The following is a 26,846-nucleotide window of genomic DNA, read 5'->3' on the forward strand; positions in this document are numbered from 1 at the left end:
TCCTGGGCAACTGGGTCGGCAGGAGAGATTCAGATGAGTTTAGATTCATCCCCTAGGCAGTGTACAGTGACACCCAAACACATGAGTTTGCCATTAGCAAGTAAGAAAGGGAGATGACTGTAGAGTGGGCAAGCAACAATGTCTCTTTCAACGGGTAGCAGCCGTATCTTCCACCGTCGCAGAGGTTGCCACGAAGCTAGAATGACTTGGCACCATGGCTGCCTTCCTAGCTTCAGAGGTTCAAAGGCACGCATGGCATTTTATGAATGAGACACTTGCTCTCCTTTGCTTAAAGAATGTATCACAGATGAGAGGTACCATCTGCCCTAGGTGTTAAAGTAGTACCTTGATAACAGTGTGTAAGCTGTTATTCTTGTTGCTATTGTTGTTATTCATTGACTTTATGTCTCTGCCTTGGCTATGAGCATCCCTGGCCTGTCTGCAAGAAAAACCACTGTCTCCACTCTGGTGATTGGGAGACTGGGATGGATTTTTTTTTTTTTTTTTTTTTTTTAAGAAATTCACGTTCTTTTATTTATTTATTTATTTATTTATTTATTTATTTATTTACGACTGTGTTGAGTCTTCGTTCCTGTACGAGGGCTTTCTCTAGTTGCGGCAAGTGGGGACCACTCTTCATCGCGGTGCGTGGGCCTCTCACCATCGCGGCCTCTCTTGTTGCGGAGCACAGGCTCCAGACGCGCAGGCTCAGTAATTGTGGCTCACGGGCCCAGTTGCTCCGTGGCATGTGGGATCTTCCCAGACCAGGGCTTCGAACCCGTGTCCCCTGCATTGGCAGGCAGATTCTCAACACTGCGCCACCAGGGAAGCCCCCTGGGATGGATTTTTGAAGGCACAGTAGGAAGTTGGCTATTATTTTTATGCTTAGGATCCCCAAAGAATTAGAATTAGACAAAGTGGACTTCTGAAGCTTCAGAAAATGGGTCTTCAGAAAAGTTCGTGGAAAGCATTTGTATATGTGGACAGCTAGAGCTAAGACTACGAGTGGATTGGCTTAGTCTACACTTGATTTATCCAATACGTAAATTTGGGTATTTTTAGCTTGACTTTTAGCTGGATTCATCCCCTAGGGAGTGCACAGTGATGCTAAGTGCTTGAAGCAGCTGGGGGAAAAGGGGGAAGGAAGTCAAACCTTCATAATGGCTTAAAGCATTAGGATATGTGCTATGCACTTAACAGTTAAATTAAAGTTAACAATTAATTAAAGTTAGGGCAATACGCCTGCATTAATCTGCTTGGGCTGCTGTAACAAACACCACAGACTGTGTGGCTTAAACAGCAGAAATTCATTTGCTCACAGTTCTGGAGGCTGGGTGCTGGCAAATTCGGATCCTGGTGGGAGTCTTCTTCGTGGCTTGGCTGCCAGATCAGGGCCCACCCTTCTGACCCCATTTAACCTTCGTTACTCCGGAGGCCTCATCTCCAAAGACAGCCACTCTGGGGGTGGGGCTTTAACATATGAATTTTGAGAGAACATAAACATCCAGTCCATAACATTCCGCCCCTGGCCTCCCCAAATCATGTCCTCCTTACGTGCAAAATGTGTGTATTCCACCCCAGCAGCCCCAGAAGTCTTGACTCATTGCTGCATCAACTCTAAAGTCCAAAGTCTCATCCAAATATCATCTAAATCAGGTACGGGTGAGATTTGAGGTATGATTCATCCTCTCCAGCTGTGAGCCTGTGAAACCAAACTGTGTTTCCAAAACACAGTGGTGGGATGGGCATAGGATAGACGTTCCCATTCCAAAGGGAGAAAGAGGAAAGAAGAAAGGGATGACGGGGCCTAAGTGAGTCCAAGACCTAGCACGGCAAAGGCCGTTGATCTGAAAACTGGAGATCATCCTCATTGGCTCGATGCCCCACCCTCTGCTGGCTCCCAAGCCCCCCAAGGCTCTGGCTGGTGGCCGCCGGGCGTGTGGAAGCTGCACAGCGGCCCTGCCATTTGAGGGGCAGAAGCAGCCTTGTCCCCTGAGTCTGTGTAGTCTGGGCCTGTGGTGGGAGTGGCAGCCTGATGACCTCTGAATCACCTTCAGAGTCATTCCTCCCTTTTTTTTTTTTTTTTTTTTTTTTTTTTAAAGAACACTTTTTTTTAATTGATTGATTGATTGATTGATTGATTGCTATGTTGGGTCTTCGTTTCTGTGCGAGGGCTTTCTCTAGTTGCGGCGAGCGGGGGCCACTCTTCATCGCGGTGCGCGGGCCTCTCACCATCGCGGCCTCTCTTGTTGCGGAGCACAGGCTCCAGACGCGCAGGCTCAGCAGTTGCGGCTCACGGGCCCAGCCGCTCCGCGGCACGCGGGATCCTCCCAGACCAGGGCTCGAACCCGCGTCCCCTACATTAGCAGGCAGACTCTCAACCACTGCGCCACCAGGGAAGCCCCTCCCTTTTCTTGAAGGCAATGCATGTTTGCAGCTGCGCAGCTCTCTGGTCCCATCTGTAAAATAACAGTAGTCCAGCAGCCTTGCTTCATTCAGTCCCGTTTTCTCCGTCCCCTTTGGTTCCAGCTGGCAGTGTTTCTGCCATTATAATCCCATCTCTATTCCTGGCTGCTGCTGAGGTGGTTTAAAATTAAAATACGTAAGATTTGGAGGGGCCAAGCATTGGTGAAAAGAAGAGCAGGATTGGAAGTACAGAATAATATTTATTGACCTCTTGGTGTGGGTCCAACACTATTCTAGGTACTAGACAGAGTTTCAGGAGAATTTGACATCTCTTAAATGAAAAACGGATTCTCTAGAGTGAAAGTCTTGTTAGTCGGGAAAAATGGACCTAGAGTTCTTCTTAACATGTTTATTTTAGTAACAAATTATTTTTATAACTTAAATTCTATAGAAACTTCTTGGTATTTAATAAATTTGCTATAGGACCACACAAAGAAGGCCTTATCCTTGTAGGTAGAAGGAAGCTTATAGAGAAGAAAATTTATAGAGAAAAATTCAGCACCTCTTTGTGAGCCAGAATATTTTAATAGAAATGGAAGAATTTAGAGCTGAGAGAGAAAAATTGTAGCTGGTCTGAGATGAAAAAGGTGAAGGAATTAAGATGTGATGTGAATGCAGTGCGAGTTAGAGATGAATGATTTCTTTTTCTTTTAGATCCCATGCCAAAAGGCTATGAGCAGTATTATGGCTTCACACAGTTTGCCCTGGAATTGAATGAAATGGATCCATTGTTAAAGTCTTTATTACCACCTACTGACACTCGATTCAGGCCAGACCAAAGGTAAGGATTTTTTTCAGATCTTTATCTCTAGAGATGTGAAACTCTTTGTAAAAAGTCTTGGTAACATCTCCCAGGCCACCAAAGGAGCCTAAGAGAGAGAGATTCTGTCATCAAGAGCAGAGATCTAGGAAGACTTTAGGCCATCTTGTGGAAGGAACGGAGCCCAGCTTAGATCTGTGTGTGGCATGACCTTTGTTCGTCAGTAGAACCCCATTTCTATTGAAATACAAAAAAAAAAAAAAAGTTTTTTTTTAAAGAGTTTCACTGCATACAGCAATAAGAAAAACTTACTCTGTATTTGAAAGAGTAAAAGCATCCAGCTCCCCACCCCTCGAATTTAAATTATTTTGGTGCACTGAAATCTAACTTCTGATCCTAGGTTTGCTGCTGACAAGCTGTGTCGCATACGCTAAGTCTTTTAACCTTTCTCAGCCTCAGTTTCCAACTCTGTAAAACAGAAAGAATAATCTCTCTCCTAAGGCCTTTCTAATTAAGACTCAAAACCAAGAAGGCAAAAAATAAAATAAAATTGATAAAATTTGACTTTATTTTAAAAAACCCAGCACCTTTCTTCATGGTAAAGTAAATAAAATGTATACCCAGAGTCAAAAGATTAATGACTGAGAAATCTATACTTGCAGCTTACTTCATGAATTGGTTCTAGAAATCAAGATCAATCCATTAAAAAAAAAAATAGACATAGGGAAATGAACAGTTCACAAAATAGGAAATTCAGGTAGCCCTTAAACATATGAAAAGATGCTCAGTCTTACTCAAAAAAACCTGCAAAATTTTAAAACCACGCTGTCATACCATCTCTTTACCTATCAGATGGCAAAAACTCAAAAGTTTGATGCACTCTGAGGCTACGGGGAAGAGGCACTTCAGTAACATTGCTGGTGGAGATGTAAATTGCTATAATCCCCATAAAGGGCAGTTTGGTAATAAATATATTACAAACTCACCCTTTAACCCAGCAGTTCCACTTCTAGAACCGTCTCCTTAGAGATATACTAACACATGTGCAAAATGACAGATATATACAGTCCTTCACTGCAGCATTAATTTTAACAGTAAAAAATTGGGAACATCCCAAATGTCTATCAATAGGGAATTGTTTAAATAAATGCAGGTATATCCACACAATTGAATATTATATATCTATTAAAAGTGAAAAGATCTGTGTACTACCAAGAATGAGCTCCAAGATACATGGTTAAGTAAAAAGGAAAACAAAACAAGATACCAAAGTATAGACAGTATGTGTCTCCTGCTTCCGTTTATGTTCTTAAAAGGGAGGGAGGTATAAGAATATATATTAATGTGTGTTTATATACGAATCAGGAATCTCTAGAAGGATGCACAAGAAACTGGTAACGGTGGATTACCTGCGGTGGGGCGTGTGAACGTGGGTGGGATGGAGAGGAAACAGGTAGAACTGCAGACGGGAATGAGAAGGAGATTTTGCCCCAGATTCCTTTTCACAGACATAATTTTTTGAACCATGTCTGTATCACCAATTCAGAACACAATATTGTCCCTCATTACCTCCAAATAATGTTTTAAGGGTTGAGGAGGGGGCTTATGTATAGGAGAGTATTCTGAATATCCAGTCTTGCACACATGCAGTTCTAATAGTAATGATTGTTACATTTCCTTGGTGTTCCTATTCCTTTATCTTTGTCCTCGATGCCTCAGGTTTCTAGAAGAAGGGAGCTTAGAAGAGGCCGAAATACAAAAGCAGAGGATTGAACAGCTGCAGAGAGAAAGGCGGCGGGTCTTGGAAGAAAATAAGGTGGAGCACCAGCCGCGGTTTTTCAGGTGTGTGTGCAGCCGGGGTCGTGCGGGTCATTGTTGGCAGGCACTGGTGACGCCTGATGCTTCTGGCGTGAAGAGAACAGACTGGGGTGTCCCCTCCCCACGAGCGAGTGTTCTCGGCCCTTTTCCTGCTTCAGAGTGGTGACATCCCTCCTCTGTGACGGCCCGACTTTGTGGGGACACTGCCCCCAGGCTGCCCCGCTCAGCCCTCCTTTTTTGCGTTCCTTGGTCTCTCCCAGGGCCTCTCCCAGGACTTTGCACAGAGGTGCTCAGTAAGTGCTTGTGGGAGAAGCAACGAGACCAACCAAACCCAGCTCCCAGTACCAGGCCAGCTTATTCAAGCCATGTCTAAGGTTGGTCCCCCAAACGGGTAGATTCTACACAGTGATAGAGATAATTAGCTATCACCCCGTTCTTCACCAAACTAGAACTTCCAAGTAATCTAATTCTTGAATTGCAGAAGTTCCAATATACTGGGGCTTGGATTTGGAACATTTAGTATTATTTTAAAAATAGCTTGCTAGGAGGGTCTTAAGAACAGACTGAAAGATTTGGAAGGGGCGTCAGAGATCATCCGCCCTTCACCCCCTCTTTTATTTTAACTGCAAAGAAACGAAGGCCCAGGGGACATGGGTGATCTGTGGAAAGACCCAGTGGAATGTCCCAGACTGGGGCCTGGCTCTCTTGACTACAGGCCAGGGCTTGATATGGTTTTAGGGGTTTTTAGTTTGTTCATTTTTTTTAAAATCAGCAATGGAACAATCACAGGTAGAAAAGCAGCCAGCTCCTGCCCTACCTATTCCCCCCAGTCTTCTTTTCAGGATTTTGTTGTTGTTTGCAGGGATTTTTTGGTTGTTATTATTTTTTAATGGACAACAGGAACACTTTTAGGAGGATTTAGCAACTAATCTATCAGCTGCATCAATAAAATTATATATTTCCCAAACAGCAAAATAGCAACAAGTTATGTTTTATCCCCAAAGTATTATGTCCTTTCCCCTAAAGTTGATGTGGATTTTGATCATTTCACAAACTCAGAATATGAGTGATTGAAGATCAGTAGGCCAGAGTTTTATCCCAGAATATTCCTAACTTCATTTAAACATTTAAAAAATAAGACACCTTAAATTATTTTTTTTTTTTGATAAAGGCAAGGGATAGGTAAATGGATAGACTAACAGACTGATCATTTCATTTTGGTAATATCTGTTAAAGAGGTTCATTACAGTATTTTTAGGATCATTAAAAATTGTGGATAACCAAACTGTCTCCAGAACTAGATAAGGAGATTTATCAACTTGATCTGATGTAAAAACCTCAAAAATGACTTCACACAGTCTGTGGAGCTCTGTGGGAAATGAACTAACATGTAAATGCAAACTATAAAATGTTATCTGGGCTGTCACTGCAACCATGTAAGAATTATGTCTGGAACGGACAAGGACCGAACACAGCTGCAGTTCTTTTTCCTTTTGATTGTCTATAAAATTATCAGAGTATTAGATGTGGCAAGTAAAACTGTGAGAAAAGGTGGGAATTGTTCAGCAGTAGCAGTCCGGGAACTGTTCCAATTAGAAGCTGGCAGAGATGACAGAGGGGACTTGGACGTTTCCGTTGACACTCACTGAGGAGCCACGAAAACATCACTGGAAATTTCAAGTGGAAACTACAGCTCTGGCAGCGATAGTCATCTTTGTTTCATAGTAAAGTATCTGATAGGCAGATTGATTTATTGTAAACACATCCCTTTATTGGAAGAGAAAAACAATTGTGATAAAAATCTATGTTCCTGAGAATGTGGAAAAATAGGCACTCCTCACTTTTGTTTCTGAAACACATGACAATATCAGTCAACCTTACAAGTGCGCATACTCTTTGACTCAGAAGTTCAATTTATAGGAATTTTTAATATAACTAATCTCGTGCACATACAGAATAACATATGTTTTGTTTATAATAACTAGAGGTTGAAAACAACATCCTCAGTGCCCACCAGTAGGGTACTTGTTGAATCATGGTCCATCCCCACAATGGACTATCATGCACCTGTTTAAAAAGAAAAAAAGGAAGCCCTTTTTGCCAGAGTCACCAAACTTCTCCCGCAAAGGGCAAATGGTGAATATTGTTAGCTTTGCAGGCCATGATGCCTCAGTAGTAATGACTCAACCCTGCTGTGCAATGTGAAAGCAGCCGTAGACACTACTTAAATGAATGGGCATGATGTGTTCCAGTAAAATGGTATTACAGAGATAGGCCGAAGGCTGGATTTGGCCCTTGAGCTGTAGTTTGCTGACCTTATTGTGACAATGGAAAAGGATCTCTAATATATATGTTATGTCAAAAACTCAAGGGGTGGGCTTCCCTGGTGGCGCAGTGGTTGAGAGTCCGCCTGCCAATGCAGGGGACACGGGTTCGAGCCCTGGTCCGGGAAGATCCCACATGCCGCGGAGCAGCTAAGCCCGTGTGCCACAACTACTGAGCTTGCACTCTAGAGCCCGCGAGCCACAACTACTGAGCCCGCGTGCCACAACTACTGAAGCCCATGGGCCTAGAGCCCATGCTCTGCAGCAAGAGAAGCCACCGCAGTGAGAAGCCCGTGCACCGCATCGAAGAGTAGCCCTTGCTCAACGCAACTAGAGAAAGCCCGCGTGCAGCAATGAAGACCCAATGCACCAAAAATAAATAAATAAATAAATTTATTAAAAAAAAAAAAAAAAACTCAAGGAGTGGGAGACCATCCAGGGCTACCACTGAATGAAAAATAGAGGAGCGTGAGTGTGCATGCGTGCATGCTCACACACGTGGAATTTCTCTGAGTGAAGCTGCTAAGATCATTGTCTCTGAAGAGAACTGGGAGGCTGGGGGTAGGAAGAAAACGTTCAGCTCTCCACTCTTTGGTACCTTTTGAATTTGGATCTACGTAGTATATTATCTATGCATAGAATAGTGAACCAAGGCTATTCACTCCAGGCTGTGATTCCAATTCCTTCCAAATCCTTTCCTTTTTACTGTGAATTGATCACTTGATTTGAACAACGTGATTGATTTGTAACTTTTACATGGCCGTACCCCAGCTGGTGGCTGTCACCCCAGCCCTGTTCTCTGTAGGACAGACTCTGCCCTCACCCACTTCTCTCAGAAGCACCCGTTCCTCACAGCCTCTAAGTTGGAGAAGTCAAAGTCAGAACTAGCAAAACGGCTTCCAGGCTTCCTGCTCCTTCGCTGGTCCAGTACTGGACCACAGGGACAGGGGGTGCAGGTGCCAGAGATAAGCTGGGGAGGAGCGGGCGGGGGAGGAACGGGGTGAAAAGGAGACAGAGACTATGACAGTCTTGTCACGAGCCTTCAGCAAATTCTTTCACTTTCACAGGAAATCCAGCGATGACTCTTGGGTGAGCAGTGGCACCTATTTGGAACTTAGGAAAGATCTTGGTTTTTCCAAACTGGACCATCCTGTCTTGTGGTAAAAGAGGAAAGAACGATACATCTTTGTACTTCTCCCGCGTTTGCTTTCTGAAGCCACAAACCTGTGTCTGTATATTTAAACAACATTATCTAGAACGATCACTTGTGCTTCTTAGCTTAGTGTTGTATTTAAGTATATATTTTCTTCCGTAGGTTTCTTTACAATTTCAAATGTTATCACAATTGTTTATATGAATGTAGAACACCTTGATATTTCTTTTTATATCTAAACTATTTAATAAAAATGAAAGATTGAATGTTAACATGTGGGTTAAAAAAGAAGCTTTAACACTAATTTTCCAAAGGGTAGGAAAATTCTAATTAAATTTATGCCTTATAAAATTATGTTGGAAAAAAAATCCATCTTTCCCAGGTGCGTTAAGAAAGAATACGAAGGGTTACTCACCTGTGTGCAAGCTACCCAGGTTTAATTTGGTAGCTCAGATATCTTTTTGCCTCAAACAGCTTTTGAATTGCTCACACAGAACAATTCTGCTGGTACTGGAGTCTGAAGAATATTTGCATTTGCGTTTTAGTGCTTGGGGGAATGGTATACAATTAGTGGGAATGGTATACAATTAGTGGGATGTATGTTTTTATATAAGATGGATATGGCAGCTTCTCGAAGAGAAAGCATTCGAACTCATCCCTCCCTATAGTTTCATTGCCTTATGTGCAAAATTGTACCGTTACTCAGAAAAATTGTTGATAATCTGAGAAACCCCTGTTAATTAAATATCAAAATGAAATCCCAGGCGGACAGTAGGAAATTTCTCCTTAGTGAGAGCTGAATCCATTACAAGTTAAGAAACTCTTTTCTGCTTCCCACCCCCCCCCCCCCCCCGCTAGCCTCCTCCCCTGTTTGACCACATCTCTGTTGACTATGGAATGTCCCAATTTAGTGTAAAACATAGGTGCGTTCAACATGGCAGTTTGACTTTCCAAAAGTTTAGCAAAGTAACTGACTGTTTTAAACAATTCAACATGTTTTTCTTAAATACTGTTTTGGTATTTTCTACCTCTCAATAAGCACCGTATTTTAGATCTTGTATGAAAAGTTTGACCACCTGCCTTATAGAAAAATGTAGAGAATTGATGTTCTTCCTTTGTGGTGTGTCCTGGTAAAGCTTTAAGTGTCTTATCGCTTTCCTACGCTTCCTTCTTACTCATATCACTCTTTTGTGAGTTTTGCAGCAGTCTTGAGTAATACAGACTATAACTACTAAAGGAGAAACTTCGCCTTTTTAAATGTGTTATTTCCAATGACTATAATAGAATTTGTGCAGTAGTTGAATCGTGTGATCAAAGCAATTCTAACTTCTGCCCAGATTACTTTAAAACCAAAGCCTAAGTTTGAAGCCTTTTCCTCTAAAGTCCATGACGATTTTATGTTAATATCAAGTAAAATGGTGTGGTAAAAAGATTTCTCCAGAAAACATTTCTAGATATTTAAATAATTTCAGAGAATGCTGTGAGTGAAAAGTAGAATAAATAATGGAAAAAAGAATGCGTGATTTTTCAGTGTCACACCAAATAACTAGTTGGAGAGTATTGCACTTTCAAAATGGAGTTATTTAAAGTGGGTCAGTAGCCTTTTGGAATCTGCAAGTGACTAGCATTTTAAAACAATACACGACTCATTAAATATTGCTTTCATCCAATCCATTGTATCAAGACGTCAGGATGAACACAGTTCGAATATCATTTCCATTTCTAAGCAGTTAACTGACCCAATCAAATTCTTTGGTTATGTGCTTTGTTCTTTTCTTTTCAAGCGTGTATCTAAATTCTGCTCACGGACGGGAAGAAGCAGGCTGTAGATTTTAAGGATACTCCAGGGGAAAACAAATCTAGTTTTCACAGTGTGAAGGTAAATGTAGAACTTGAGTAATACTGACTGTTATAGGCCTGCTCCAGGGGTTGGCTCAAAACAACAACAGAAAGAAAACATGCAGCCTGAATGGACGTAGCTTTGTCATGCAGTCTTTGGAAAGTCTTTAATTGTCCCGATGCTGTTATTTCAGTTGATCTTAGGTTTCATTTTGTAATCACGAGGATCAAGGGACCAAATATCACCTTTGTAGTCATCTTATTTGAGATGGAAGTGGGGCTGAATTTGAATATGTATGCAAATTTTAAAGTCTATTAGTACCAACATCTATAAAGGGCTTTTCTGAAATTTAAGCAGCTTGGTGATGCATCCTATTATAATCCTCAAATTCCCTTGAGGGGGAAATGGCTTCTTTTTTCCTTCCGTCTCTATGCTGGAAAGCATCCTCTCACCTAATTTGTATCTCAAGGACATTTTATATTCTTAGGATGAAGAAAACAGAAACATGGCATTGTTTGGGAAGAACTGAGGTAGAATTGACTTTGGAGTTTTGAATCTCCCGATTGCATAATGCCAATCAGTGCATCACTTGAGGTACATGTTGTAACCTCCATTTTATTCCTTATCATCCCATCCCAAATGTATGGTGAACTGCACAGCTGTTCTTGGAAATGGGACCTTGTATAGTCGGCCACCTTACACTTCCGGTGTTCCTGTTGCCCCTGCCAGTTACCCGAAGCTGCGGGACATGCTTCAGGAAGGAGCCACAGTCTCCAGGGTAAGCCTGGCAGCAGGTCACTCCCTCCCCAGTCCCCAAAGCCTAGGCTGGCATTTCCTGGAGTCAAACTCAATAATCAAAATCTCAGTGCAGCTCCTCCATGCCATTCACCTCCCAGAAGCCGGACTGGTTCTGGTACTAATTAAACACATGGAGTTCACTTTAGGACAACTGTCCGTTATGTATCAGGTCCCCACAGAATGCCCAGAAGGCCCCCATGGCCTCATGTGCTTCCTGTGGGGTTCTCTGGGAGAGAAAAGTAGACAAACCAACTTTTAAAAAAAAAATACTTGCTTCATTTGGGCTGCTGCTTTTCTCACATTCTACTTTTAACTACTTCCAGTAAATCATTGGCTTGGGCTTCGCGAGCACGATCCTTCATCTGTATTCTCCAGATTTATGATGAGTGGTCTTATCCTACTATTAACAACGTCGACCCTAAAAGAAAAATGATAAAGTATACAGTTTTTATTTGGCTGTTGAAACTTGTTGTAGGTCTACTGCATACTCTGTAAGTGATGCCTTCCAGCTATCATAGAATTTCCTCAGAGCTTTTAGTTATGAGTAGGAGCAATAAGCAGTTGTTCTTATGATCTTAGGAATAATAGTTCCAATGTATTGGCATAATTTATTTGAATGTCTTTAATTTTGATATTAACATTGGCATACCTCTATTTTTGCTACCAAATCATAGCTATTTTCATGTGCTCAATTTTCCCTACATTGCATTCATCTGTTGCTTAGTGTTTGTCTTTATTTTTCTGTGTTGGAAATATATATATCACATAAGTATCTGCAAATTGCAGCAGTCTGAAATGCAAACCATTTTCAGAGACTTTGGTTTTGAGGAATGCAATGATCAGGAGTTGTTAATTTATTTTATTCATGATGATTTTATCTTCCTCTCTTACCCTCAGAGGATACTATTTTTTTTTAATGGATATTTGTAAATCTTTCATCTAACCATTTATAAGATTATTTTCTGTGTAAAATCCCAGCCTTCCACCCATCCCCTTATGCCTCCCCCAAAAGCTCTGACTAATTTGTTTTTCCCCCTCGTGAAGCTAGTTGACTGTGAATAAATAACATGGAAAAAGGCTGCTCCTGTCGTTGTGTTTCCAGGTTAATGGGCATATGTGGCTGCTGAACGGACAGAGCAAGACTCTAGCTGAGACTTTGCTGAGGGAGAAACACACAAGATTAGCTCAAGTGATGGGGTTGGAAATAAAAAATACCCCAGGACATAAAGAAGCCTGGAAACTCTGGCAAAAGTTGCCATACTTTTGGTCTGAACATTTCCAAGGTGTACGGCAAATGTAGGTCCCCCAGCCTTTGGGACAGGGGACCTGAGGCAGCTAGAGCCCCAGACAGGCCCCAAAGAAGCCCCGTCTGTTCAACCCAGCGTGCTTTGGAAATATTATTTTCTGTGTGTCCTAACATGAAAAAGGAAAATGCCGACTAGTCACACTGATTTAATGGCCCTTACGAATGGCTGACTCATCTCCTCCCACACCCAACTTGTGTCCTTTGCAATGCCCCAAACACTTAACCTTCCCTGAAGTCCCATTCGAGTCAGTTCATATATTTATGGTGTTATGCACGCGCTGGATCGCAGATACACACATAAGGTCACATCTCTGCCTCCCCCAAAGCGCTAAAGAGACAACCAAAAGCAATTCATGAACCTTGATTGGCTCCTGGCTTAAAAGAAAAGAAAAACAAGCTATAAAAGACATTTTGAGGGCAATTAGTGACATTTGCATATAAACATCGTGAAATTATTGCTAATTTCCATATATGTATATGATATTGCCTGTTGATCTGTATCAAATCTGCCATCAAAGAAGGATTGACATTATTCCAAATAATATGAACACTAAAGGAAATCTTAAAAGGCAACCTCAGACCATTTTAACGTGTTGGCCATTATTGGAATAGATATTAAAGCATCCTAAGGTGTCGACTTTGAGGAGGCAATGAAATTTGAAGGTACAAGTTTTCGGCCTTTAGTTTAGGTACTCAGTCGTATTATTTTCTAGTCATACTGATGGAATACCTGCACTAACATAATGTCCATCAGTGACCAGCAAATCAGGACATCATGGTCCGAGTTGACACCAGCCAGGAGTTTCTTATTATGGACTAATTAGTTGGAGTCCCTGCAGGAAAGCGAATCCAACTCCATAGCTCAGGAGATTTAAATGAAGGGCTACTTGCAGGGCTGTTAGCAGGATTAAGGCATATTAGCAACAGCTGGAAGTTGTAACCGCCCCTGCAGGAGCTGGAGCTCCGAGGAGGGAAGGGCGGTCAGGAGCTGTAGTGGAGGGACATTCGGCCTCTGCCAGAAAATCCAGTCCAGCGTCAGGAAGAGATCTCCCAACCTCAGTCTCCTCTGGCCACCATTCTCCCTGGTGACTGAACTCAAGTGGGTACAAGCCCCGAAATGCAGGAGGCGGCCCCGGGCCAACAGAGAAACAAGCACCTGGACCTCATATTCACCAGCATCTTCACGTCTGAGCTTTCAGAGGAATTTTCAGTAAGTAAATAGGCTTCAGAGCCAATTTTTTTTAGAGAGGATAGAATTTATTTGGTCTCCCAGTTATTTTAGCAGGGATGAATTACGATTAACTGTGCTTTTTAAAAACTGGTTCTCCATGATATTATTGTTGTTGTAACACTTTTAATGAGTTAAGGGCAGCCTGTCTTCTTTATTAAATGCCATAGTTTAAACAGGTATCAGACTGGGAAAAACATGTCAGCTTAAGCAGCGATTCTCAAATTTGGCTGCTGTCGTGGGGGGTTTCACACACACACACACACACACACATACAGAGTTCCTCTGGGTGGTTCAGACCCAGACAGCCTCACACAGTCTGTTGACCAGCATTTGCTCACCACAGAGCAGGAACACCATTTTCTAATTTCATGATTGTTCTAGGACTTAGAAAATGGCATGTTGGAAAGAACTATGTGTTTCTTTTCATGACATTTCGCTCATTGCTTTTGCGCTTTATTTGAGATGTAAAGTTAGGGGCCTTGACACTCGTGGGTACTTTAGCACAGGGGTCCCCAACCCCCAGGTCCCGGACCAGTACCTTCCTTGGCCTGTTAGGAACCGGCCGTATGGCAGGAGGTGAGCGTGGGAAGATTCCTCTGCCCCTCTCCATCGCTCGCATGACCGCCTGGACCATTCCCCCCCTCAACCGTCCGTGGAAAAATTGTCTTCTACGAAACCAGTCCCTGGTGCCAAAAAGGGTGGGGACCGCTGCTTTAACAAGGGCCTGCAGACAGGGAGCGAGTAGCAGCTGCTGTGATGGATGTTTTCTTTGAAAAGTATTGACTGAGCCAGGAATGGTCCCAGACACGGGCAATATATGGCCTTCCTCCTTGAGAAGCTTCCAGTCTGCTGGGAGCCAGTGGGTCAGTGAGAAACTGCAGTGTGTAAGAAGGCTCTTGGATGTGGTAAGAGGATGGCCACGTGATGAGGGGAGAGGTGACGGGGCTCAACCACACTGCAGACGTGGCCTGAGAGGAGGGCCGGATCCCAGAGCCAGTGAAGGAAGGAGAGGGCTTGGTGGCCAGGGAAGTCTGGGGGAGGGGGGAGAGGAGGCGTGGGTGACTCACGGCCAGTTAGACCACGGTACCGCTTCCCAACCAGCGTCACAGTGAAATGTTTTGATGTGTCACAATACCTGGTGTTTCCTCAGCCTGGAGCCATGAGACAAGGGTGGGGAGAAGAGGCAGGCAGCGCCCAGGCATCCAAGGGGGCCGAGGGAATCACGCCCGAGGACCCCACTCTTCTACCTCTGCGGCAGGGTCACATAAGCCTCCACCTCCGGTGTCCCCTCCCCATACATCCAAACACAGTGCAGTGAGGGAAACGGAGGCCAAGCCTGGGAAATCTAAGAGGTTCACCATGTCTCCAGAAGTGACTGAGAATTACCGGAGCAGACTTTCTAAATTATCAGATTAGATTAAGTTTTTTTTTTCTAATTTTTTATCGTGGTAAAAAAAATTTTATTGAGCTATGTTTGATGTACGGTACTGTGTAAGCTGAAGGTGTACAGCATAATTGACTTACATATATTGTGACATGATCACCACCCTAAGTTTAGTTGACATCCATCTTCTCATATAGATACAAAAAAGAAAAAAAAATGTTGTTTTCCTTATGATGAGAACTCTTACGATCTACTCTCTTAACAACTTTCAAATATACCATACAGCAGCATTCGCTCTAGTCATCATGTTGTATATTACATTCCCAGTACTTATTTATCTCATAACTGGAAGTTTGTACATTTTTGGGTGTGCAGGTCAGTGGCATTAAGTGCATTCACATTGTTGTGCGACCATCACCACTCTCCATCTCCAGAATTTTTTTCATCATCCCATACTGAGATTCTGTACCTATTTAGACTGAACAACATTGGACCTTGAGTTAAGTTTTTTCTTGCTAACCAATAGGTGAAGGGCTCGTGAGGAAGACCAGATCAGTTACTGACAAGATGAAAGATTTGCATTTCTCTCACTTCTGAGTTATAGTGTGTGATAATTTTGCAAGCTCACTACCAAAGCCTCACCACAACCCCATTTAGGCAATCCCATTTAACAGAAGTGTTCACTGAGGACCGGAAGTTAAGCAATTTGACCAAACTCTCCCAACTCCTTAATAGAGTAGGAATATGAGTGCGTGTCTGACGTGTTTCAAAACCCAGCTCCTTCTGCTACAGAGTGAGATATGTGATCCCAACACCCTTTTCCTTTCCAAGAACTTGTTCTCTAATTTTAGTCCCAAAGGTTTCCTTAGGTCTTTGAAGCTGACACAGGGAGCTCATTGGACAGGAAAGGAACCCTGGGATGGGACTTGGGGACCTAATTGTAGTTAATGGTGAGAACTTGCGTAGGTCACTTATCCTCCGCAAATCTCACTTGGCCCCAACATCAAATGAACAGATTGTTATTAAATTTCTCTCTGTGCTGCCATGTTGTGATCTCAAGAATAGGCAGAAATGTTCTTTGGTCAATCAATAAATATTCATGAGCACCAAACACATGCCAGACCTAATCCCTGCCCTCACGGAGTTTACCTACAGATTGCAGAATCTGCCCTAAATTATTCTTTTCTATTCTATCCTGAAAATGGGAAATATTTGGCCATGTGGAAGAATTACTTTGCTTACTTAGAAAGTACTGTCAGCTTCTGAATCATGTTTTGTGAAATCAAAATGATCCAAGAGTGAACAACAGGCATCAAAGCCTATTGGTATGGTCCTTTGCCTACACATTCATCAAGCCAACAATACAGGGAATACAGGGGAGGTTTTAAAAATTAAGTTTCTGTTCTTGTGGAGCTTAGAGTCTATTGGGACAGAGGGTGGGGGCCAGGGGTGGAGACAGTGAGCTCATAAACAGATGTGTGGTGTGACATGTGAAAGTGCTGTGGAGGAAAATCCTCAAGGTCTGTGGGCAGGGAAGATGAATATTTCAATAGCAAATACAAGTCTGAAGCAGCGTTGAGCCTGGTGCGTTTGAGGCAAGGAAACCAGTGCAGGTGGAGAAGTGTGAGTCAGGGAGAGGATGGCAAATCAAAATTAGGGCAGGGAGGTACTTGGGGTCATAGGACTTTGGTTTTTACTGAATGGGATTAAAAGTCAATAAAGGGTTTTGAGCAGAGGAACGACATGATTTGATTTATGATTTTAAAGGGTCATCTGGCTGCCTGGTGGAGATTGTAGGAGTCACAGGCAAAAACAAGGAGCCCAGTTTGGAGGTTATTGGACTCATCCAGAGAGAGATGGTGGAGGTTCGGACCAGAGTGGAAGTAGTGGAGGGAAGCAGAAAGAAATTGGAAGTACTTTGAAGGTAGAATCAACAAGATTGGCCAAAGAGTTGGATTTGGGATGGGGGGAGGAGCGAAGTCGAGGATGACTCTAAGGGCTGTGGCCTGAGCCACTAGAAGGATGAAGTTGCCATGAACTGAGATGAGGAAGACTATGGGCAGAGCAGATTTGGGTGCTCTGGTGAAAAAATTTGGTGGTGATTTTTTTTGAGAGTCCACTTAAGTAGGCAGCTGGATACGAGTGCAGTAGAGGGTAATGCAGCAGGCTTGGGTTGTTCAAACCTTGCAATTTGAACACAGAAAAGGCTGGACCTTGACCATCTTTTGGGAGGTACCCTCTAAGCCCTTGGAATATCCTTCCTGATAAGAGTGTTTTTATATACCTGGAAACTTGGGCCATGCCAGATAGTTTATAGTAAAAATGTGGTCATGGTGGGGACTTTGGGCCACACTGTATCAGTTTGACCTCTGGAAGGGCTGGAAACTAAGTAACTGTGGTTAGCCACATGGATGTTCCATGCCTATGTGACCAGTGCTGGACACTGAGGCTTCCCTGGTTGACAACACTCTGAACATGTGGCCACACATAGTTACTGGGATTCCTCGAGCGAAAAATGCAGGAGAGATTTTACACTCCTCCGCCTCCCTCATCCCCACGTCTGTGGGACCTGAGTCCTGCCCAGTACACCTGAGAAGTTCCTCCTTCTTACCCACATCCCTGTCTCCAGCCAGACCCTCGATGGTTCCTGCCTGGCCGAGTGGAGCCTCTGTCCGCAGTCCAAATTCCTCCCCATCCATCCTCTAAGCCCCAACCAGAGTGATTTTTCTAAGCTCTGCTCACAACGTTAATCTCATTACAATACATCTCTGCTCAGAACACCTCAGCATTGTGTGTATGTAACACTGTGGTCACAAGCCCAGCCTTTGGAGACAGAGACTTGGGTTTGAACCTTGGCTCTGCTGTTTCCTCAGTTCTGCACTGGAGTTCTGCCCCAAGCAATGTCATGTGGATCACCGGTTGCTGCCATTTACTGCTGGCTCACACTGTGCTAACCACTGTCCCCAAGGCTCCCTCAATGTCCCCGCATCACCAAGAAGAAAGTGGAGACCTAGGCTGAGGAACTTGCTCACAGTCACAATCTCGAACGCGATAAAGCCAGGATTCAGATGCTCTCAGCCTCTAAACCAGCAGTTCTCAGAAAGTGGTCTGGGAGCCCCTGGGCAAGGTCTGAAATAATTTCATAATAATGTTAAGATACTCTTTGCCTTTTTCACTTTCTCTCTTGAGTGTACAGTGGGATTTTCCAGAAGCTACATGACGTGAGTGTGCAAGGTTAATGCAGAAGCAGACATGAGAAGTCAGCTGTCTTCTTTTAAGCCAGACAGTAATGATATTTGCAAAAATATAAAGCAATGCTATTCTTCCCTCTAATTTTTTTGTTCTGGAGACTCTGGTTGTATTTCTTTAAAAGTATATTTTTATGTTAACATATAATGGTTTATTTTCCATACTTTTCATGAATTCATATTTCTCAGTTTCTCAGTTAGAACTTCTAATACAGTAAATATCAGTAGATATAACCTACATAAATAAAAGCTCTCTGGGGTTCTCTATAATTTTTAAGAGCATGAAGTTTTTTAAAGAGCATACAGTTTTTAAGAGCGTATTTAATCTTGAGACCAAACAGTGTGAGAAACACAGCACTAAGCTGTACATAATATGTAAATTGCTTATTATGGTGCCTAGTGGAGAATAAGGGCTCAATAAATGGTTGTTTTTTTACTATTTTATACGGTGCTGTAAATGAATAATAAATGTACTGGCCCGTGACTACTCTACACCTCACTTCTTCTCACTTCCCCGGATGCCCTCTTCTCCCGTGTTTTACTGAGTTGCCTGTAGTCTCAGATCCCCAAGCCTTTGCACACTCTGTTCCTCTTAGAGAAACGTCTCTCCCACCACATCTACCGAACTCACACCTTCTCCCCCTCAAGCCTCAGCTCAAGCATCTCCACCTCTTAGAAGGCTTCCTGGAGCTGGGCTCTACACCCCTAACTCCCTGTCCAGGACCTGCCCATCATACGTACTGACTTGGGCAGAAAGTCCTGGGGATTTTGTTAATTTCCTTGGAGAGGAAGATTTTTGTTACCACCCATTCAGTATACTTGAGAAAGAGGTCTTCTTCCTGGAACATAGCCATTTCCCGTCACTAGAACAATAGTTGCAAGAAAGATCATGGCCTAGGCCAGTGCTTCCCCAAATGTGGCCTAAACCCCGTGCTACCAGATCACTGAGGTGCATCTTAATATGTGTATTCCTGCCCCCATCCATGACCTACTGAGTCACACTCCCTGAGAATATAAATTTTTGTTAAGCTTTTTTTCTCTGTATTTTTATTGATTGATTTTAAAATTTTATTGGAGTATAGTTGATTTACAATGTTGTGTTGGTTTCAGGTGTACAACAAAATGATTCAGTTATACATATATTCATTCTTTTTCAGATTCTTTACCCATATAGGTTATTACAGAATATTGAGTATAGTTACCTGTGCTATACAGTAGGTCCTTGTTGGTTATCTATTTTATATATAGTAGTGTGTATATGTCAATCCCAAGCTCCTAATTTATCCCTCCCCACCATATTTTCCCTTTGGTAACCATAAGTTTGCTTTCGATATTGTAAGTCTGTTTCTGTTTTATAAATAAGTTAATTTGTATCATTTTTTAAAATTAGATTCCACACTGAGTGATATAATATGATATTTGTCTTTGTCTGTATGACTTACTTCACTTAGTATGATAATCTGTAGGTCCATCCATATTGCTGCAAATGGCATTATATCATTCTTTTTAATGGCTGAGTAATATTCCATTGTGTATATATTCCACATCTTCTTTATCCATTCCTCTGTCGATGGAGAATATGATTTTTTTAATAACAAAGTCTTATGTTGATTTGGTGATTCTTATATGCACAAAGGTCTGAGAACCACTCTTCTAGGTACTACTAGGTGCCATCAAGTAGGGAGAAAGATGACTAAGAATAATACTATGGTGAGAAAGGAAATAACCTACAATGAATATTTACCATGTATGGAAACTTATTAAAGGGAGTTGGTTCTATTGGGAAGGGTGTCAGGGAGGATTTCACAGAAGATGTGACGTTGGAGTTGGTTTGACTGGGCATTTTTAGGCAGAGAAGGACAACAAGGGTATTCCAGCCAAGGAGAAGGTCATGTGTAATGGAAAAGAAACCTGAAAGCATGTGGCACCGACAGAGAAAGGCACAAAACCCTCTGCATCCTTTGCTTTGATGTTATGTACAACCAAGAAACTTTTGGGATATTAATTTGGCTACTTAGCTGCTATGTGCTAGGTGGTAAACATGAGCTTTCCAGCCATTGGAGAGACATTTGTGCATCTTGCACTACTAATCAATAAACTGATATCCTGATTTGTAAATTGACCTTTGGTTAGGGTGGATCAGTACTCCAGAATGTGTCAGGTGGCAAAATTCAGTTTCTAACCTGTAACACTGAGGCCTTAAATGTGATTTCACAAGGTGTGAGGCGCCCCATGAGGCCAGCCAGAAGAGCCAGCTGACCTCTCAACCCTCTTGTAGTGGACACTGTAGTTTGCTTCCCAAAGCCACCACATTAGCCTCCTTCTTACTTACAAACAGCACTTTGATTCTGTTCAGATATGGACAGCCTTGTGTTTGAAGGGAGGCCACGCCCCTTCCCTGGCCCCAGCATCTCAATCAGACTAAACCAATATGGCAGTTCCTCCTCCTGCCAATGACTGACTTAGAAATGGGCTTGGGATGAGATGTGGGAAGAAATCTGCTGGCAGCCTGAGAAATGTTTTCCACAGTCCCACAAAGGGACTAAGGAGAAGGCCATCTCCTTTCCAGCCTTGAACTGTTGTGTGGATTGTTTCTACAGTCAACCTGAAACCAGGAAGAGGCAAGTCTGAGGGCAATACCAGGGGACTGAGGATAGCAGTGAGAAATGGCAAACAGAGGCTAGGCTGTAGATGATGTCACTGAGTCTCTGAATTAGCCACCCTGAAACTGCTCTACCTGTGCACATCTTGATATGTGCGATGACAGGTGTCCTTATTCGTTAGGCCATTTTAGTTTTGTTTTTTTTTTTCAGCTGAATACACACTAATGGCACCCCTCTGACACAGACACACACAAACACAACATACCACTTATCACTTCCCCAACGTGGGAACTGAAATTAAGGTGTCACAGGGAATGTTGGAGCAGCCTTACTGCTGGGCCTCCAGAAACTGATAAATATTTATGGAACTAGAAGATTATTCAGAATCCCACCTACGTCTATCAATAAGATTATCTTTTCCTGCACAAGGACAGGTTAATCCCCCTCCTGTGTACCTCTCTGCCGCTATGTCTGCCATTCTGCAGTTACCAACAACTTTGTTATCAGATGATCTTTTCTCTGTCATGGCTTCTGTTTGTTGATAGTTTCTGCTGCTTTATTTCTTTCTGGATATCTTTCAGCTTCTGCAACTGACAAGTTAATGTATCTACATTTCAGTTTTTCTAGAAAAGTGTCACATCCCAGTGGGTAAGGCTATCATGTCAGCCATGTCATCAGCTGCTGACAATGCTGTAAGTTGACTGCACTGGAATCATAGGTCCAGCCCTAGTCCCCCTGGTGGAGGCCTAGGTGGAGGGTCACATTGTACCAGTGTGACAATTTATGCAGAAAGAACCAGGTAGAAACTAGGGATTGTGGAGTCTGGGGAGTATCGTGAAGTATTATCTGTTCAGTACTACGGCAGCTTGCCAGCTGTCCCGCCTGTATTAATTAATTCTCCTATTACTCCAAAATCATAGAAGCTTTGGCTGGGCACGTGCTTAGCCAGTGAATGACATTTCCCAGACTCACGCTAGGTGTGGCCGTGTGACTGTATTCTTACTGAAATGTCACGAGCAGCGTGTAATGTGCAGCTTCTGGGATATACCTCTAAAATGAAAGGAATGTACCCTCCCCATCCTGGTCTCCCTTCCCTGCTGGCTCATATGGATGGAATGATGGAAACGGGAGCAGCTTTCTTACACCTCAAGATGGAAACTGCGTGTTGGCAAGCCAACAAGGTCAGTAGACCTTGGGACCCAACACCTAGGGTCACCAGCTTGTCTTGGTTTGCCCAGAACTGTCTGGATTTTAGCACTGAAAATCGCACAAACCAAGAACCAGTCCTGGACAAACCGGACAGTTGCTCGCCCTGCACGGTCGAGTTGCTACACCAGCTCTGGACCATCTACTTGAACTCTTGTTAGCAAAAAACAAAAAACAAAACCCAAACCCTTTTCTTTGTTTACATCACCCTATCCTATCTCCTAATTAATACAAATACATTTGGTATAAAGAGGCTGGTGACCACATTTTTGTTGTTGCTCAGCCTGAGGTCTGACGCTGAGGTCTGGAGCTCCTCAGCCAGGCTTCTAGAGCCCATGGTGGGGCTGCCTGTGTCTGGGTTCCAACCTCTCGTAATGGGGGGCTTCAGGGGAGGCCGAGACCTAACTGACTCCTAGCTCTAACCTGGTTCCTCTCCTTGGATCTCTCGTTCCCTTTCCGAATGGGAGGTGACTTTTGAAACCTACTGACTAGTCCATGCTAACACCCCTTCGTAAACACACACAAACATAAATATACACGTGTACACACATCCACACACGCATACACACGTTCTCTCTTTCCTCTCTCTCTCCCCCTACTCTGCCCCTTTTTTTGATACTCAGCCTTTTAGAGGAAGCCTTTATGGAGGTCATAAGGGAAGCTGTAGTAGATTCAAGGGCAAAGTAGATTTGTTTTTCTTTTTTTAAAATCACACAATATATGTTCCTTGCAGAAGAATTAGAAAATGGAGTTTGGTTTCATAAACTTTTTCCTTTAAGGCAAACTAAAGGAGAACAATAAATATAGCTCATTAGGATTTAATCCCCTTTAGTCACACTAAGAGACACTACTCTCATAACAAAGGACACTTGAACTGATCTGATTATGGGGGGGGGGCGTTCAGGAGAGGGAGGGGAAGCTTCTTGGAAGCAGAGGAGTTCAGGCTCACAGGCAAGCTATGGCCTCGCTTCTCCATGAAGTCACCTGCAGCGAGGCCCCAAGAGGAGTCAGTGACTCTCTGCATGTCTGTTTTCCCAGGAGGGCCCTAGTTTCAGATATCCTACCCTCTGTCCCTAAGAGCCATCTAAAACCACCAGACTTCCAGTTGTTCAATTCCTCAGCTACACTTCCTACACTGCTTCCCGCTCCCTGAAGCAACCCTAAAAGCCTGGGTGCAGTCATGGTTATGGGTTTTGGTTCAGGTGATATGCAGGGCCAGATTTCGAGGCCCTGCCTATGTGGGCAATTTCAGGGTGTCCAAATTTAGTTGACTGGTGAAAATGTTTTTTCCACTTTCCCATTTATCCTCAAGAGTTCAACCTGTGTAGGGAAGGCAAATGTGTTATTTTCCATAAAAGTTTCTTTGAAATTTATACCCATGGTGGATGTTTTTGTTCATTTTTTAGTCATAAAAGTAATACATTACTTTTTTTTTTTTAATAAATTTATTTTGGCTGTGTTGGGTTTTCGTTGCTGTGTGTGGGCGTTCTCTAGTTGCGGCAAGCAGGGGCTACTCTTTGTTGCGATGCGTGGGCTTCTTATTGTCGTGGCTTGTTGCAGAGCACAGGCTCTAGGCGCACGGGATTCAGTAGTTGTGGCACACAGGCTCAGTAGTTGTGACGCATGGGCTTAGTTGCTCCGCAGCATGTGGGATCTTCCCAGGCCAGGGGTCGAACCCGTGTCCCCTGCATTGGCAGGCAGATTCTTAACCACTGTGCCACCAGGGAAGCCCTAATACATTACTTTTACCAACAGAAAATAAGTAATTATAAGCTAAAAGGAAAGAATAAAATGGAAACTTCCTGAGTTCGTACCACCCCAAGAAAATAGTGCTAATATTTTGGCATATAATTTTTAACTTTTTAGCATTATTTCCATTATACACATTTCTATATCACACATACAAATGAATCTCTGGTCTTTTCAGAAATAAAAGGACACAATTTGCATCAGATTGGTTTGGGAAATAAATGATCTTTGCGGCAGGAGGTGAGAATAGTGACCTAAGAAATGATAAAGTGAGGCCATCTCATCAGGTCCATTTGTGTAATAGAATAGCAGTTTATATCTGATCTAGGAGGTTTCAATTAAGGTGATTTATTCATGTGTAAATTTTAACTGACAATTTACATGACATAAAAGCAAATCCTAGTGTGGTGGTGAAGACCTGGTTATCAAATAAAACCTGTGATTTGCTTTAAAATGAAATGATGGTGGTTGTGGGGCAAGGAGTAGATATAGATGAAACAAGATTGCCCATGAGTTGATAATTATTGAAGCTGGATGATGGATACAGGGACGTGTATTATACTACTCTATCTTATTTGGTATAGGTTTGACATTTTTGATAACAAAAAGTTAAGCAACAAGTATACGCAGCCACTGGCTCATGGCTCATTAAAGTCTGACTCAAGCCTTTCCATCTTCCCATTTCTGAGACTTCACTTTTCTCAGTACCACCATGATGAACACTCTCTTAGTCACATGAAATTAGTCACCATAACCAGCACCATGACCATGGTGAAATTAATCACCATGACCAGCCACTCTTCCTTACCACCATGCATCCTTAGCAAAGATTCCAAGAGGCAGGTCGGGGCAGGTAGGCCGCAATTGGAGGCAGCAACGTCAAGGAGTCCCTAGTAGCCCTTTGTGAGCTTGAAATATCAGGGAATTCTGGTTGTTTCACAAATTTGTGTTGATTTTGCATTCTAAGCAATGTGATTTTTAAGTAAATTATTTCATCTCAACACAACACACAACAGATGGTCAACATTCATCCTCTTCCCTTCTCCTGAGTTATTAAGAAATCTAAACGAAGGTCTTTGCCTTCTTAGACTTACTAGAGAGTTAGAAAATATTGTGTCCATGTCATATTTTGTAACAGGATGAGAAAAAAATCACCATAAAACCTGGTATCGGATTTCCACTTAGGAAAATAACTTGTCTTCATTGGGAAAACTAATTTGATAAAACACTGGGGGTGATAAATGACAATCCACGAGTGTGGCTTGACAGAAGACAAACCACAGAGATGGCAAAATCCCAGGGCCACCTATTATATAATTTTTAGTCACTTGTTTTGCTTTCTTATAAACACTTTCTGTTTTCCCAAGCATTCGGGAACATCTTCCACACACATATGCCTTGTGTGGGTAGTATTTGTGTAAATGAAAGGCAGAGGCTGGATTCCATAGTTGCATCACCTCCAAAGAGAGGATGGACCAGATGAGCATAGTGAGTTTGCAGACCTGGGCTCTTAAAGCTACAGGTGAGCATGAGATTTAAGTCCTGGGAAATGCATGAAATCTTTGGGGGTGGTCTTGGTTCCAGTTTGAGGGCTCAAGGTGAAATACACATTGTAAAAGAAAAAATGTCAAGCAGGTGACCATGATCCTGTTTGTGTTAAGTGCAAATGAGTCGTGCCACCAGGAAATAACAGGGAGAGATGGCTTCTTTGCAGCAGTCATGGTGGAGTGATGGAGGAGACGGAGGATGAACGGGCCCTGCCAGTCCCTCAGAACTCAGATTAGTCCCAGGCAAGAGTGTCTCAGAAAGACAGATCTTTCCCCTCCTAAAGAAAGCAGGATGACTTGTTGTAACCTAGACCCCACATACTTTCCAAAGGATTTGTGGATCTGAGAGACACACATCTATGTAAACATGGGGACATTAAAGATAAAAAGAGTTTAGAAGCCATGAAAAAAAGCAAGGACCTGGCTATACTGGGAACAAGGGAAGATGTGGTTATGGCATTTGAGTCTTCTGGTACCCCAGGAAGTAGATAGCCACAGAGCTTTCCATAGCTGACGAAGGGATGGAGAGTGCTAGCTCCTAGAAAGAGTTTCTTCCAAGGGATATTTTCATCTATATATACAGATATGCTAGCTCTCTGGCTCTGCAAAACCCAAGGACCTGTGCCATCACTATTTTAGAAGACACAGAAAGGCTCTTATAAAGGTGGGCAAGAGAGGGAGCTTGGTGACAAATGACAACAATTATGACGGTTAATTGGTCTTAAAAATTCTTTAGATCTGCATAGTATATCTAAAGCTGAGAGTCTCCATAAAATATATGAAAATAAGAACCGATTACAGATCAGCAAATGGAAGAACAACATGAATTGCCATCAACTATGAACAATTAAAATGAATTAGTCATAAACTATATTAAAATGAAGGCCACGGATCTGTGGATTTATGATTTGCACTAAAATATGAAAGAATAATAATGGCATTTTATCTTAAGCTATCCAACTTAATTTCTTTTCAATTTGCTTCAGTTACTGGCTATATAACTTGAGATGTCTAAATCGTAAAACAGAATTATAGCTCAAATGATTTAAACAGCAACAAAAGACTAAATGCTGAATTTGTTTATACCCAAGAGTGTATAAGTGCCTGAGTGGAACTGAGTTTAAGAAGAAAATACAGGCATAACTTGTTTTATTGTACTTTGCTTTATTGCACTTCACAGATATTGCGCTTTTTACAAATTGAAGGTTTGTGGCAACCCTGCCTCAAGCAAGTCTATTGACACTATTTTTCCAACAGAATTTGCTCACTTTGTGTCTCTGTGTGACATTTTGGTAATTCTGGCAAGATTTCAAACTTTTTCATTGTTATTATATTTGTTATGCTCATCTGCTATCAGTGATCTTTGATGTTACTATTAAAATAGTTTTGGGGTGCTGCAAACTGCACCCATAT

General features: G+C 42.5%; 1 protein-coding gene across 5 annotated transcripts in view; it reads left to right on the plus strand.

The window, feature by feature from the left end:
* Window positions 1-12,237, plus strand: part of OSBPL3 (oxysterol binding protein like 3) — a 197,229-nt gene extending 184,992 nt beyond the window's left edge. For all 5 annotated transcript variants that reach the window (XM_036862923.1, XM_036862922.1, XM_036862925.1 and 2 more), the window contains 3 exons: window positions 3,121-3,247; window positions 4,946-5,068; window positions 8,436-12,237. In XM_036862923.1, the coding sequence (XP_036718818.1) occupies window positions 3,121-3,247; window positions 4,946-5,068; window positions 8,436-8,532 (347 nt within the window). In that variant the 3' untranslated portion in view covers window positions 8,533-12,237. The remainder of the gene's footprint in view (window positions 1-3,120; window positions 3,248-4,945; window positions 5,069-8,435) is intronic.
* Window positions 12,238-26,846: the final 14,609 nt, after the last annotated feature.

This window comes from Balaenoptera musculus, chromosome 9 (genome assembly GCF_009873245.2).
Source record: "Balaenoptera musculus isolate JJ_BM4_2016_0621 chromosome 9, mBalMus1.pri.v3, whole genome shotgun sequence".
Classification (NCBI taxonomy): Eukaryota; Metazoa; Chordata; class Mammalia; order Artiodactyla; family Balaenopteridae; genus Balaenoptera; species Balaenoptera musculus.